The sequence below is a fragment of the Scophthalmus maximus genome, chromosome 12 (assembly GCF_022379125.1).
Source record: "Scophthalmus maximus strain ysfricsl-2021 chromosome 12, ASM2237912v1, whole genome shotgun sequence".
Lineage (NCBI taxonomy): Eukaryota > Metazoa > Chordata > Actinopteri > Pleuronectiformes > Scophthalmidae > Scophthalmus > Scophthalmus maximus.
The window spans coordinates 13,863,918-13,880,172 of NC_061526.1; the positions used below are offsets into that span (position 1 = coordinate 13,863,918).

A 16,255-nucleotide genomic window follows, 5' to 3' on the forward strand; every position below is an offset into this window, starting at 1 on the left:
CTAAACTCTGCCCTTCCTCCTCCTCCGACCCTCATCCCACCGCGAACGTATTCCCCGAAGGCCACGGTGGCTTCTGGCAGAAAAGCACTAGGCACATCGGGGGGACGCAGCGCTGAAACCGGTGGGTTCGCTGACTAACTGGGTGAGTAGCAGTGTCAAAACCGCAGGGACAGAGCAGTCAGAGCCCAAGGATGGTGATAAAAGAGATGGAAGACGAGAGAGATGGACGGCTGGGGGTTCAGTGTTCAGTATTGATCTTTGGCAGTGTGTGTGTGTGTGTGTGTGTGTGTGTGTGTGCAAACGTCCGCTCATTGTAATCAACGGATCATGAATGCTCTTGTCTCGAAGCCAGAGGAAAGGGCCTGATTCAGGCCTCTGGAGAGGCTGTAGGCACACACACACACACACACATACACACACACACACACACACACACACACACACACACACACACACACACGTGGCGTCATGTGTCCTTTTTCAAATCCCGCAAAATCTCCTGATGTTTTTTCTCTTCCTCATCTCTCCACACTCACACCTTATCGCGGACATAAAATAGAGCAGGTGAAAAAAGAATGAGTTTGAGGGAAGTGCTGATTTGTATGTTCGCATGCTGAGGTAAAAGTCCCTTTATTTGTTTTTTGAGTGTGTCTCACTTAGTTGCAGGTATAGGGCTTGAGCTGTGCGTGCAAGCATTATGACTTTCCTTTTTCTTAAATCAGTCCTGTCGCTATGGAAAAAAAAATCCAGGAACAAAGAAACTTTTCAGCTGCCATCAGCAACCGCCAATGTGTACACTGTGTGTCTGTATGCAACTACATATATGACTGCATTCAACTGTATCTGTCTGTATGCATTCACGTGTGTGTGTGTGTGTGTGTGTTCATTTGCATTGGCCGAAGGGTAAATCAGCCCTCAAGGTGAAATATTCCTTAGCAAGGCCTCACATCCCAAGTGAGGATGGCTCCCAGTAAACGGAATACTCCATCTCCCCTTCTCTCTCTCTATCTCCCTTTTCCCCCTCTCTCTCACCTCTCAGTCCTCACGTCTGATCATTTCCTTTGTTGAATTTCAGAATACGGTAAACAGCGTAAACGGGTTGATGGCTGGCGGCATTTGTTTGTGATTAGTGCGTACAAAGAACATACGCACACGTCCAGGGTTGAGTTTCCGTGTGTGTGTGTGTGTGTGTGTGTGTGTGTGTGTGTGTGTGTGTGTGTGTGTGTGTGTGTGTGTGTGTGTGTGTGTGTGTGTGTGTGTGTGTGTGTGTGTGTGTGTGTGTGTGTGTGTTCTCATGTGTGGCATTTCCCTTTCCCCCACTGTGTGCATGAAAATCCATGTGTGAGTGTGGCCAGAGTTAGGATTGTAATTAGTGATTCTGCGGGGGGGGGGGCGGTGTGTGTGTGTGTGTGTGTGTGTGTGTGTGAGGATCTGTGGAGTGTATGTTGAAAACAAAGCACTAGCTGATAATGTGTCCATTGTGGCGGGTGCATTAAGGCCCTCTTTGTCTCAGGGCCCAACGGGCTAATGATTCTCTAGCAGCAGGTGAGATGAGGAGAGAAAAAAACCTCTCTCTTTCTCTCTTTTCTCCTCCACTTGTCTCTCTCTCTCTTTATCTTGCTTTGCCTCTTTCTCTCTCTCTCTCTCTTTTGCACACTTTTTTTTTTGTTCTTCAGATTTCCTCTCGTTTCCATTATCAGCTTCTCTCCTTCCACCTCTCTCTCTCTCTCTCTCTCTCTCTCTCTCTCTCTCTCTCTCTCTCTCTCTCTCTCTCTCTCTCTCTCTCTCTCCTGCTGATGCGGCCATTAGGCTGAGCTGCCGCTGCCTTTATTACAGCAAATGGACTTTAAATGAGCTTTATTGTCATGTTGGCCAGCCAACTGAATCCCTCTCTCCCTCTCTCTCTTCCTGAATCCCCCCCCCCCCCCCCCCCCCCCCCCCCCCCCCCCCACCTTAAACAGAGGCCCCCAGCATTGAGAGGCTGTTGTCGAAGGACTGGAAGGATAAACTTTTGGCCATGGGCTCAGGGCACATTGGAGAAATTAAAGGTACGGTACAATTGAATAATGACAGAACTAAGCTGAAGTGAGCTGGTCAGGAAATTTAATAAGCGGTTTGAAGTTGATGGATGCAAAACTCGAACGTCTCTGGTGTCCTTTTATGGCAAAAGTCCATAAATCTATTCGGAAACTTGTTTTGAATCTATATCTTCCTGCAAAATTCAAATGAACTGAGCTGCGCTGCACTGAACCAATCTTTTGTTTGGTAGTGTCTGATCAACAAGTCAGAAAGTCTCTGCTGGTTCATCAGCTCTTCGTACATGGGCAGACAGAGCAAAACAGAGGGCAGGAAGTGAAACGAGAGGGGAATCATGAGGTGCTGCTGCTGCTGCTGCTGCAGTTGCTGCGCTGTGCTGTGAGTGTGCCGGAGCGAGAATCAGCCAGAGAGAAAGCAAAAGCGAGGGGGGAAAAAGATGTGATAGAAGCAGAAAGAGAGAGCGAGAGGTGGAAGAGACTGGCTGTTATTCCCCGTAACTCCGGGCCAAAGCTGCCGGTCTCCTCCAGTAATTGAGCTTCATTAGGAGGCAAAGCAATATGTAATCAAAGAGCCTCGCGGAGCGGCGGGGCCATCGAGAGGGGGGCTCCATTGATCAAACCCCCTTTTTCCCAGTTCCCCGCCGCGCTGACATTTCTATGTAGGGGCGTCCCGCTTGGCGCACCACACACCAACAGCTGGGGAGCAATATCAGGAGCATGTATGAGAGCATCAGTGTGTGTGTGTGTGTGTGTGTGTGTGTGTGAGTGTGTCTGTTTTAACAGTGCTTATATAATGTGTGTGTCTGTGGGTGTGAACTATCATTGCCTATTACTGGGGAAAAAATGATAGATGAGTATGGAAAGTCAAGTGTGTGTGTGTGTGTGTGTGTGTGTGTGTGTCTGTTCTCATTTGACAGCTCATCCCTTGATTTCCCCCCCCCTCCACTTCCATTGAAGAGCTTTTTGTGTGCAACAGTGATTTTCCTTCCTCCCGCTCCCCGAGTGAAAGGCCTCATGCAGTTCACTTAGTAAAACTCACACATACACACACTAGTCCCGCGCACAGAGCCGCTAATGACACTATATTTGACTCAGTGACACAACTGTACCAGCACCATTACGATCAGTAGACATTGTAAAAGCCCAATGCAAACTTGATGCATTTTACAGTAAGTGAAGCTGATTCCTGATACAAACTAGCTCCTGTCCAATCTTCTTCTCCAGTCGGTTTTCATTTCTTCTCCATTATTGTTTACTTAATATCAAAACCGACACACAAAAATCCATGCAAATGACTTCAATATAAACCAATTTAAGGACCTATTTTTTGCGACGCTATTGATCAGCTGAGACGTATGGAGAAGTTAAAGTATTTCTAGCAGTCTTGGCCAGAGTAGTGTTGGAAGAAAAAAAAAATGATGTTAACAGATAACTGAATATGCTGTATATGCTTTGTAAAAGTATCAAGATGAGTAAAAAATCTTAACAGCAAAGATTTAGATTCTGCGTGCAGGCTGCAAATCCCGTAGCCAGTCCTGTTGGCATGCAAACTTGAATTACTGAGAAAATCAGGTTACCGCAAACCATGCTGTATGTGCTTTAATCAAACTTTAATTTTATTACATTAATAAAAGTAACTCAATTTGATTATTTACAGCAATCGGGTTATCGTAAATATACTTGTTATACTTCCAGACTGTTTTTCCCCGTCTACATTCTTGTGCCCCCCCCACCCCCCCCCCCCCCCGTCTTCCTTCGCCATCTTCTCCTTTTCACCTCTCATTACTGTGTCTTCCCCTTTTCCTCCTATCTTCTCCACCTCTCCCTCCTCTCCTTCCCTCCTCTCAGCCATCTCATCCCCACCCCTCCCTCCTTTACCGGGGGAAGTTATCAATGCAACCCGGGTCATTAATTAGCACCGCGAACACGGTGACAAGTATTACATTGTTACAAATTGGTTAATTACGCCGTGGCGCGAGTTGTGTGTGTGAGAGACAGAAAAAAAGAGAGTGGTGGTGCAGGTCCGGTGGGTTTGTAGGTAAGCACAGGCCGTAACAATCTGCCTAAGGAGGAATGTGCGTGAACCGAAGGAGGAAACCAGTTATCGATCCGCCTGCTCGCCTCGCAGCAGCTGAGGAAACAGGCCGACGCGAGCTGATTAATGGGGAGAGCACGGAAAACCTGAATGAGAGAGACGGGGCGGCTCGCGGCCGCGTAGCAGAGTTTTCTAAAGTCTCGTCTCAGTTAGGAAGCCTTGTTATTTTCTTGGAGTCTTCTTCTTTCGCAGAACACCCTGGTTTGCCGACGAAACATCCACAGTTGAGAGGGGGGGGATTGACAACAGCTTGTGGAAAAAGAATAGACTGGCTGTCTTCTTTTTCACACCTTACTACTCCGCTTACTTCTGGTTAAAAGAATGTCCTTCCACCTCAGCAAACACTAATAAGGGAACAATGAAGTGCCCAATTTTACTGTTTGCATTAGTGCATGGGTGTGTGTGTGTCTGTTTGTGTCTGTGGGTTAACGCCAAAAAGAACGCCCCAACAAGAAAGACGCCTTTAATCCATCGTTTCACCTTTGCAACCCCCGTTATCCTTTTTTCCCTCCCTCTTGCCCCCTTCCTTCCCACCCCAATTTGAACAGACTGACGTTTTTAACACAAGGCTCTTTCTTGTCTTGGTCAGCTTTGACTACACACGCACACACACACAGACACACACTTTCTGGCTCTACAAAGGTGGGTCTGTGAGTTAGGACATCGCGCGTGTTTATTTTTCCAGCGGCCAGTGCTCCCGACAGTTGCCTTTATTGTTCATTGTTGGCGGATGGATGGAGTGCGGGGGGGAAGTGAGGGGGCAGGGGGAGGCGGGTCCGTGGGTAGCAGAGGCTGGCGGGTTTGGTTGAGGGGAGGTTGAGGCGGCAGCGGCGGCTACCAACTGGGAGGACAAATGGATGGCTCTCACCTTCCCGAGCGGTCAAAGGGCAGGTCAGCAGCCGCAGCTCATCGCCTTCACTCACCCCGTCCCCTCGTCTGACCCCCCCTTTCATCCCCCGTTGTGTTTCTCCTTTCTTTTCCTCTCAGTCTCCCCTCTCTCTCTCTCTCTCTCTCTCTCCCCCCCTCTTCTCTCGTCCTCATCTGGTTTGACTGGCCCAGGAATGTGGCCCTGTTAAAGGTAGCAGCTGAAGAACAATGGGGGATTGTGCTAGTCCACACATGCGCTTACACACACACACACACACAAAAGTCATGTAGGCAAACATCGGTACATATGACCAGACATGAGCGCACACACACTCACGCTGATTGTGCCACAGTGTGCCTCTCTCTAACTACATCCTGTTGAATGATTTAGGCCTTGTGTGTGTGTGTGTGTGTGTGTGTGTGTGTGTGTGTGTGTGTGTGTGTGTGTGTGTGTGTGTGTGTGTGTGTGTGTGTGTGTGTGTGTGTGTGTGTGTGTGTGTGTGTGTGTGTGTGTGTGTGTGTAATGGAGCTGGTATGTCAGGATCTGAGGAGTCAAAGGTCAGGCCATGCTAAATGTGAGCAGGAGGTTGGCTGACTGCAGGGTAAACACAGACCAGACTCTCTCCTTCCCTCTTTTGCTCTCGTTTTCCTCTCTCCACACTCACACACACAAAGAAAACAGCTTTATACCAATCCCTGAATGTAGCAATAATTGACCAGCAAATCAAATTAATTTAGTTTATTTCTTCTGCAACTTTTAGTGAGAAATGTAAAATTTCAAACCTGGCTGAAGATTAATTGTGTTTGTTGAACATGAATGAATCTGGCTCCGATTTTTTACGTTTGTTTTGCCACCAGATTTTGCCTGTTTACTAATGTTTCATTTGCCAGATTCGTCCGCTTTTATTTTTACAACAAGGCAATGACGGCAGTAACGGATGTGGTTTCAGTAATCACTGCTGGCCTCCTGTACCCAGGAAAAGGAGTCCACATCTGGCTTTACAACCCCGCAACACATATGCCTACCTTCCGCTGACATGCCCCCCTCCTATGGTCCAAAACCCCCTAACCAGTCATATATTAAGCTGACCAACAAGCCATGGATAGCGTTACACTGCTTTGTTGTTCCTTTCTCGTTTCCCTCATGCTTCTGACCTCTGACCTCACCCCCACAATCCTTTCTGACCTCCGGATAGCCATGAAAATGTCACTCGGAGGAAGACCATGCCATGACATCTCAACCTCAAATTTGCTTTCATGTGTGTTCACATCTTTTCTGATGAAACCCACTACAACTAGTGTTGTAGTTTATTCACTTAAAACTGTATGTTTTCTTTATCAAATATTCACTAAAAGTATTACATTTCATATTAAATGTAGAACCGGGAAAAAAGTGTTTTTACTTGTCTACTTACCAGAAGATCCAATTGCAGATTGCTGGTGCCTCGCTGAAGGACATGACAGCAGGCGCATAATTAACAACATAGAGTTTCAATTTGACTGAAGGGTGAACCACAGATCCCAGTCAGCATTTGTAGCATTTGGTTTACGGTCTGTCTCTGTTTCCGTTAAATCTGAACAGCTTTTAAGTGCATCGCAATTTCCCTGTGCAAAAATCTCTTCAGAAACAAAACAGCTTTCTAGTTGTTCTCAGCAGACTTGCGTGGCCACGTTTCACGGCGTAACCTCAGCCGAGTCTTGCAAGTCTTCTTCAAAGTGCTACCGTCTCACCTTTGACCCCCTTTCTCCCCTCTCTCTCGCCCCGCAGGTACCCCAGACAGCCTGGCGGAGAAAGAGCGCCAGCTCATGGGCATGATTGGTCAGTTGAGCAGCCTGAGGGAGCAGCTCCTGGCGGCCCATGAAGAGCAGAAGAAGCTGGCCGCCTCGCAGATGGAGAAGCAGAGGCAACAGATGGAGCTCGCCAAGCAGCAACAGGACCAGGTACGGGAGCACGCTGCATTGGAAGCATACAAACATGTTTCCCTGCGGTGATGATTACACTGATTTCGAATCGCACACACCATGCAGACAACACATAGACACTGAAACATGACAAATGGTCATCAGAAATTGTCACACTGATTTAAGGTTTACAGTGGAAGGTATGATTGAAAGTAACAAATCACACAGCATTTTTCTCTTTCCTCTAGTCTGTCTCTCTATTGCACACACACTCACGGACACATGCTCACACACACACACACTCCACATTCATGGAGCCAGAGATGTTCAGCTTTGGCAGCTTGAACACAGGGCCATTGCACAGGAATGAACTGCGGGTATGTAGTGTTGGAGCGGATGTCGCTGAGACACACACACACACACACACACACACACTCTCTCTCTCTCTCAGCTCCCAGGCAAGAGTCTGCCAGGTATTTGCATAGAGAAGGGTTTCCCTCTTTGTTGTGCTTTTTTCGCTTCTGGAAAGCTCAGGTTTACAAAGAGGACAACATGCACGCAGAAACGCAGCTGTTAGGACAAATCACCTGTGACAAACACAATGCCTTACAGTGCCCTTGGCTGCATCCCCGCACCGGTGCGGGCTGAGTGAGTCTTGCTCTTTGAGATTGTAGGGTATGCGGATACTGTACACTTTCTGTGTTTCCCCTCCACTGCCATTAAGAACTGAGAGAGTTTCTGCACAGAAGTTAATTACATTTCGGGGACGCAGCCAAGGCATTGATGCAAAACAAGTCAGAATGAACGCAAAAGATGAGCAAACAAAAAAATTGATTATGGGCAATGAGTTAGAATCCAAATCCACGAAGGGGTTGTGGTCCTGCGAAAAAAAATTACAAATTGAATGTGTTTAATTAAAATTACATTGTGGCACTGTCATATAAAATTTATTTTCTCTTTAAGGTGACATTAGGTCCAATTGTTTTAGAGCTACAACACTTAGTTATAAATTCGGTCAACTTTGGGTTTTAAAAGGAAAAAAATCCTTTCACGACTGTTTGGAGGAACACAAAAATACATAATAATCAAATTAAAATAGAATAAGCGGTAGAAGTGAATACTGACAGACACACGGACTTAGAAGCCCATGTTAGATTTTTCTTTCCTTCCCTTTATCAAAATGACATGCAACTTTGACAGTAAGTGTGTCGCTGTGACACTGATGTCCACTTGGCTGTGAGCTGAGTCCAGATTAGATGAGCCCTTCAATATTTCATAGCGGCGGCATCGGCCCTACTGTCATGCAACTGGGGCCTCGGAAACCTGCACATGTGTCGCATCTCCCACAGGCCCTGTGGGACACAAACAAATAACCACATACACATTTTCTCACAGACACACACACACAAACACACACACACACACACAAACTATATATACTGTATACACTCTAAACGTGTTGTGTTTTCTGTCCTCAGATTGCCCGGCAACAGCAGCAGCTTCTGCAGCAGCAACACAAAATCAACCTCCTGCAGCAACAAATCCAGGTGAGGCCTGTTTCTATCTGTGTGTGTGTGTGTGTGTGTGTGTGTGTGTGTGTGTGTGTGTGTGTGTGTGTGTGTGTGTGTGTGTGTGTGTGTGTGTGTGTGTGTGTGTGTGTGTGTGTGTGTGTGTGTGTGTGTGTGTGTGTGTGTGTGTGTGTGTGTGTGTGTGTGTGTGTGTGTGTGTGTGTGTGTGAGAGAGAGAGAGAGAGAGAGAGAGAGAGAGTGGGTGGGTGGGTGGGTACATTTTGTGTCTGTGATTGTTACAGGTTTTCTTTGCTCAGCCATCAGCATTTGGGGCCTGATTCAGCTTTGACTTATTACATCCCCTCCCTCTCCCACTCCCCCTCCACTTCAAACATACACACACACACACACACACACAAATATTCACAACCTGTGTAATCAGTGGTCAGTCTGTTTGGAAAGAATCGAAAGAAGGATGCTGATAAGTGCAGTGCATTTGAAGTTTTTTTATCATATAAGTTTACGCATCCAACTGTCGGTGAAGTACATGCCACTCATGTTTATTCCACTGTGTCAGTGAGTGGTTGCTGAGGTGTTTGCACAGAGAAGAGCGGCAGATTGGCTTGGTTCGGCAGCAGCTGCATCGTACAAATTTAAAGTGGGCAACTCGGCCAGAAGACACTTGGTGAGATGAAGAAACAGGTTTCCAGAAAATCCTGGATTAGTTTTATTTTTAGGGCCATTTTGTGGCGGCAGTAGAGAGATGACAGGGTAAAAGGAGGGGGGGGGGGGGGGGGGGTTGTCAAGTCAGGGACGCTGAAGTTCATGGTTGTCCCTAAACCCCTAAGCTCACCATGAGCTATCATTTTTATTTGAGTCAGTTTAAATGGTAAGACAGCAATTGTGATCCAAATTCATCTGCCAGAAATATGCCCTGCCTGGCCCTAATTCGACTGGCTGTGATTTGTACCTGGCCTAACCCGTGTATGAGGTCAGGTCTGGGATATAAGGAACCAAATACCCTCACAGATTGCTTCATCTCAAACCACCATTATGATCCTACTGTTAATTAACGGGTAAGGATTTGAAGTTGCCCCATATCTTTGACTGTCCATCCTGTACAGTCATGAAAAATAACTGAGGATAAAAAAATCATTTGTTTTGCGCCTGCACACTTTGGGTGAAGTAATCTGCTTGTATTCTCCCCCTCAGAGAAGGACAGGATTATATTTGTTTTTTATCAGCTGACATCCACAAGAGTAATTCTCCTCACTAGGCAACACCAGGAAACACAAACTCTTATTTGGAGCGTCCTTGTTGTGAGCAAGAAGTTACATAAATCTAATCATATTGCTTGTATACACAATCGAATAGTCTCACACAGACAAGTAAAACATACAAAGTGAATGAACTAAAAAGTTCCTTTCAATGTCTATGTCTATCTATGTCTAGTGAAAAATATGGGGGTATATACACTTAAAAAATGGAAGTATTGTCCTTTTTTGGGGGGGGGGGGGGGGGGGCTACAGTGGAGCCTCTATGTTGGTCCAGGTGGCTTGGAACGAATAGCCCGGGCCTTTGTAAAGTCAGACGACACTGAATTTTGAGCTGAGAAAGCCGGGCTTTGTGTCATAAAGAGACACCCTGTCCAAGAAGGAGCGCGCACACACACACACACACACACATTCCCTTTCCTCCGGAGAGTTTAGCCATACACAGATTGTGTGATAAGAGACCTTGTGATAGCATGTGTGTGGGGACGTGTGTCTATGTGTGTCCACGGTACTGTGCAAAGCAGCTGTGTTTATTTGCTTTGTGCGAGCAAAAATTCTGAATTGTTTTGCGCTTTTTTGTCTCTTTGGCGGAAAAAGAAAGAGAGAGAGAGAGCACGTTTGTGTCCGAGGATTCCTCTGTGCATTCTCGAGCGTCCATCTCCTCACCCGTGCGTATGTGCATGTGTATGTGTGTGTGTGTGTGTGTGTGTGTGTGTTTGCCGCAGCTGTGTGTGTTAAGCTATAAACACGTCCGCTCATGATTCACTCCCTCACGACCCCGCCGAGACAAAGCTCTCTTTTCCCATGACTTTGCAACCTTTTCCCAAACAAGCATCTCTCAATTGAACGGCCCCAACAATGGTTTCTCACAAGCAGGGGCAGCTGGAGGCAGCCTCGTTAAGAGGGGGACACAATCAACAGGGGCTCATCACAGGAGCAACAGGAACACACAGACACACACATCCACGTATATCACACACATCAAAGTATGTACAAACACCGACTGTAATATGAAATATGGGCCTTGACTCGCTCGCGCGCACACGTATCGCGATCAGTCACAGAGAGCGCTGTACTCGCGCCTGATGATCAAACGCACACTCATCATCAAAGACTTGGTTGAGAAATACACTGCTTAATCATTCATGAAGAGATTGTCCGCACAATCCCACAATACAATGGCCTGCCAGAGAGAGGGCACCAGGTTCAGTATGTTGGGGTGTGTGTGTGTACGTGTGTGTTTTGTGTCCGTAAGATAAGCCCCTTGTGATTGCATTTCTCCCCAACAAGGCTGCGTTCAGCTGTCCCTTCGTGTACGCGAGCGTGTGCGTGTGTGTGTGTGTGTGTGTGTGTGTGTGTGTGTGTGTGTTTGGTGTGTGTCTGCGTGCGTCCTTGGCTTTGTTAGCCCAGAAACCCCCGAAAGGCCTGTGAAGAATGCTTTCAACCGTCCACTTGGAAGAGGTGATGAAATGAAATGAATAATCAAGCTCATGAAAAAGAGAGAAGAGTGACACACATCTCCCTTGAAAAGGAGGGCAAATTATTTATTGTCCTCGTGTCCGATTTCCTGTATTTTTCCTCACCCATGAAACCCAAATCAAGCCACCGATATGCATGTTATCGTCCATTATTTAGGCCAACGGCAGCACAAAATGTGGCGCCAGCCGAAGAGAGAGCGAGTTCATTTAGGGAGGCCGACTTAACAGCAACACTAGCTAATCACACACTCGGTATAAACACACACAGACACAGGCATGCACCATTTATTAGTGTTCTCAAGTCACTAAATGATTCTACCTGGAATTATCCACGAATTAGCAACAATTATGATGTATTTATTTTTGCCCCAGCATACACACACACACACTTACATTACAACACCAAATCCTACTTTAACCCCTGATCTGCCCTTTAGTCCTGTTTTTAAACTGATTTTAACTTTAACCTGTTATGACTAAACCTCTAATCCCAGCCCTTAATCCGAGGCCTGACCCTAAATCATCCTTAACCCTAACCCAACCAACCTAATCCAAATTTTAGTCTTAAACCAAAATCCTGAGTTTAAAAATTTCTCCCTTGTTAAAGCCAGGAGCAAAAAATGTACCTTTACTTGTTATTTTCTTCAATCTGAGTGTATAGCAGAAGTTGCTCTCGCAAGAATTACAAAAAGACGCGCAGACATACAAAAAGGAACACACTCCCACCCCCTGCTAAGGGCCTTCTTGTTAAGGTCGAAGGGGTGAGCACATTTCCTTGAACTTCCCTTTGCTTTCCATCTCGTCTTCTCTCGTTCTAATTAAGTGACTTGTCTCCGAGGCTCCCTCTGGTGTTGCCGGGGACGACTGTTGCCGGCACGCAGGGAAGCGCGACAGGGATGAAAGGAGCTCACCTGCTGAGCAGCTCGGAGCTTACCTGGAGAACACGCACATATTTTCATAGAATAGAAACACACACACACACACACACACACACACACACACACACACACACACACTGTATATTGAAACATAGGGATGAGGGGACGAGAACGTGTCCTGCCCTAATGAATCAAAACTCGCTCAACCAAGACACACACACACAGTCAAGTGTGTCTGACTCTGTGGGTCAACCTCTGTGTGCTGTCTTTAATCTCATCCAGCACCACCGTGTTGCTATAGGCTGGAGTCAGCGACCAGACGAAGAAAGTGAGGGAGAATCAGAGAATGAGTGAAGCCACCTGATGCTTTGACTGGTTAAAGAGAGGCCAGACATGCTGGCGAGAGCAGCTAACAAGCTCCCTATTAAGGCTAATCTACATTGGTAACTCAATCACAAGGACACACACCTCTCAACGTCTAATACCTGAGGCCGTCAGGGAACTGTCGGTGCTGAATATTCTTCATTCTATATATTAAAGAAAAAGGGAGAAAAAATAAGCAAAAACTATATGACAGATTAAAAAAATGTGCTTTTCATTCACTTCCACACATACAGTAGACTGCATACATGCACACACACGCACACACACACACACACCCACCACCAGCACCTCTGTACTCTGTGCATAGGAGCGACTAACCCAATTGCCTGTGTAATTGTTTAATCACTCCCATTACACTGCAACCAGTGTAATTTTTGTTTTACTTGCGCACTGTATGTGTCAACGTGCAGGCACAAACACACGCGTGCACACGCGTGCACACACACACACACACAAAAGCTGGACCACAACCAAGCAGCGGTTCCCACTGAGACCTACCCTCGCTCACATGATTTCTCTCTGATGTACGTACACACACAGGTACGTCCGTGTGTGTGTGTGTGTGTGCGTGCACCCTAGCCACTGCGTTGCCGCTGTGACACGAGCCGATGCCCCCACAATCACAGCAGGCTGCCCTCTAATAGCCCCCGTCCACAGAAATGTAATGGACTTATATTAAAAGCCAGCTATCGCTCTCTCTCTCTCTCTCTCTCTCTCTCTTCCTCTCTCTCTCTCCAAATTAATTATTGGTTCTATCGCTCACACGTCCCCTCTTCAGCAATAGGTCATCCGGGTCTTGCATTAATTGCCGGAGCATATGGTTGCCAGCAGATTTTAGCTGTGGGACTCGCACTTTAGCGCAGGCTATTTTGCGCGCTCAGATGCGAGCCATATTGTGCGGCGCTGGCAGCTATTGTTCGGCGCATTAACTTCATAGAGCTAATTACTCCCCAATAATAACTTTACCTTGGAGTTTTTAGCTCGCCGCATGCCAACCAACCTGTTTCACACCCCATATGTTAATTAGCGGCCACATCTTCATTATGCCGCAGCGGCGCTTTAAGTTCAAGCTGTGCCGCCTGGCGCGTGGCGAACGCAGCCTCGACTCGCTGCCAATTATCCAACTCTTGCTCCGTCTCTCTTTCTCTCACTCGTTGTCCCTCTCTTGTTTGTTCTGGTGTCTCTCTCTCTCTCTCTCTCTCTCTCTGCTGTTTTCTTCCTGAGAAAGTTCTCTCTTTCCAGGGTGAACCGTCGACGTCTCGCTTTCTTTCGGTCCTCCCCCCCCCCCCCCCGTGAAAGTTATCGAGAAAAAGTTTCACACTTTTGCTTCAGTGTATTACTCCCTTTGCGTTCCGAGTTTTTTTTTTCTTTGTTTCGCATTCCGTTATCACTGATTAGAGGCTTTTTTATTCAGATGAGTCCCCGATTTGTTTGTTTCAGGTTTTTCTTTTCTGGACGTGAAGGAGGCGTATGTGCAGATAAAAAGTGGAGGCCCCTTATTCTCCACGTCAGTAGCCCACAGTAGTAGCGTTGTGATGTTTTGTCTATGTGCGTTGTAGGTTTTCATGTTCGCTTTGGGCCTGATGTGAAAGAGAAGCTGAGGAGTGCGTTATTCCCCAAGGTGCCTGCCTTTTCAGAAGTGCCGTTTCCTTTATGTGGGATCTGGAAGATTGTCTGATAGATGTGGCCTCGCTCTGCCTTTCCTCTCTCTGTTTCTCTCACCCTGACTTTTTTTCTTCTTCTTCTGTCAGTTCACTTCTTTGTCTCTGATTCTCACTCTCTGATTTGGGAGAGCTCTCTCTCTTATGATCAGTGATCACGAGGCAAACACACAGAGCCCATAATCCACTTTAAGGCATTGCATTATTGTATATCCAGTATTAGGATAAATATCAGATTAAGTCATTTTGTAGATGGTGAAGGAATGTAAATAGGAAGGAATGCACTGGGGGTCATGGTCAGTGGCCATTAGACAAACCCCCCTCTGTCCCCACCCCCCCCCCCCCCCACCCTCTCACCACTCGACACACACACAAACACACACACACCCAAACACACATTTCGAACAGTTTTTGAAAAGTCCCTTGTTTCTCCTTGTTAAGCTCAACTTGTCCTGACCCATGTTTTCTGCCTCATATGTGCGTGTGTGTGCGCGCGTGTGTTGCTCATCAGCTCAGCAGCTGTTACACACATATCTAACTCAACTATTAGAACAACAACATATGGGAGGGAATGATTCCCCCATAAACCATTTCTGTCTCTCTCCGTCTTTATATTCCAGTTTCTTTTGTGTCTTTTTCCTGCAATTTTGTTCCTTTTTTTCCCCTTGATCCTCTTATTCAGTTGTGGGGACTTGTGCGTATTGTGCAACAGTTCTGTGGGCTGATAAATGTCCCCCTATTGTGCGCAGGCTTTTTGTTATGAGACAGAAAGAAGCAGGAATAGAGAGGAGAAGATTGGGATGCTATTAAAGGATCTTCTTTGATATTTCCATCTGCAAAAGAAAGAAAGCAAATCCATGGGCGCACACACACACACACACTTAGACGTCATACAGTATGTGTGCCAGTGTGTCCTTGTACAGTATGTATGTGTTACAGCAGCCACAGACTCATCCTCTCCTGTCCTCCTTCTCCTCCTCCTCTTCCTCCTCCTCCCTCTCCTCCCTACGGTATATTACAGTATTGCTAGCCAGCTCCACTCCAGCATATGTCCAATTAGGCCTGAAAGGCAAAGTGGAAATGTTCTGTCTGTGATTCGTCCCTGCGGGGGTCCTGTCCGAGCGTTGCGCTGGAACGCCTCTCCCTTCTGATCGCGAGGCACAGGCGGCTAGGCGGTTTATGGTTAACCAAAATGGTGGAGTAATTATTGTTTTTGGTGTAAGGGGGGAAACAGGAGCCGCTTGAAGAGAGCGCTATTCCCCCTGCGCTGTGATAGTTTGATTACAGTGCTGCTGGCTGCCGCGTGCAGGCACACAGGAGCAGAAGGACACACACACACACACACACACACACACACACACACACACACACACACACACACACACACACACACACACACACACACACACACACACACACACACATATATTTACAGTACACAAGCATTCAAACGCCCAGGGAAACTTGAGTATTACACACACAGACAGGGAAAGCCGGGACCGCTACAATGCCGTGCGACAGCAGCTCTCTCTCTCTCTCTCTCTCTCTCTCTCTCTCTCTCTCTCTCTCTCTCTCTCTCTCTCTCTCTCTCTCTCTCTCTCTATTAACCCTGTCTCGAGCACTAACCACTTCAAGTGCTCGCATCACTGAGATGTTACCTGACTGTGTCGTGGCACCGCCGCATTCCTGGTGATCGTGGGCCATTTCCAGCCATTTCCATCAATCCAGATCAATTTTCCCACATCAAACAGCTTTTACCTGCCCATTGTCCTATCCGGCCATTACCTCCGCGGCCTCCTGGAGAAATAAGAGAGGTGGGAAGAAGGGGCGAGAGGAGATGAGTTGTAAAGAGGGAACAAAGTGCCGTGCAACCGGTGGTACAGGTCAAAGGCCTAAAAACCCCATCAGGGATCTGATTTAAAGGGGCACGCCACCATTTTAACACATACAGTTTAGTTCACTCTTCAGGAAGAGGGTTGGTCAGTCTGCAGTTTACCCTTTCTGCACACATGAGACCTCAAATCTATAACGGAGAGCTTTAAGTTTTAACTTGGTGTGTGGAGTTCATCAAGAAAGGAGACTCAAAGGAAATATGCTATCAAGTGGCATTGTGGGAAATGTAGGATCCAGGGTTTTGGGAGCATGATACATGCACAGGACGGAAAGTCAGAG

General features: G+C 46.9%; 1 protein-coding gene across 10 annotated transcripts in view; it reads left to right on the forward strand.

Annotated features, from left to right (window-relative positions):
* The window catches only part of sox5 (SRY-box transcription factor 5), a 218,736-nt gene that overhangs the window by 171,666 nt on the left and 30,815 nt on the right, over positions 1-16,255 (forward strand). For 8 of the 10 annotated variants that reach the window (XM_035614909.2, XM_047336418.1, XM_047336423.1 and 5 more), the window contains 3 exons: positions 1,962-2,048; positions 6,767-6,939; positions 8,379-8,447. In XM_035614909.2, the coding sequence (XP_035470802.1) occupies positions 1,962-2,048; positions 6,767-6,939; positions 8,379-8,447 (329 nt within the window). The remainder of the gene's footprint in view (positions 1-1,961; positions 2,049-6,766; positions 6,940-8,378; positions 8,448-16,255) is intronic. The other 2 variants (XM_047336422.1, XM_047336419.1) reach the window with 1 other exon arrangement.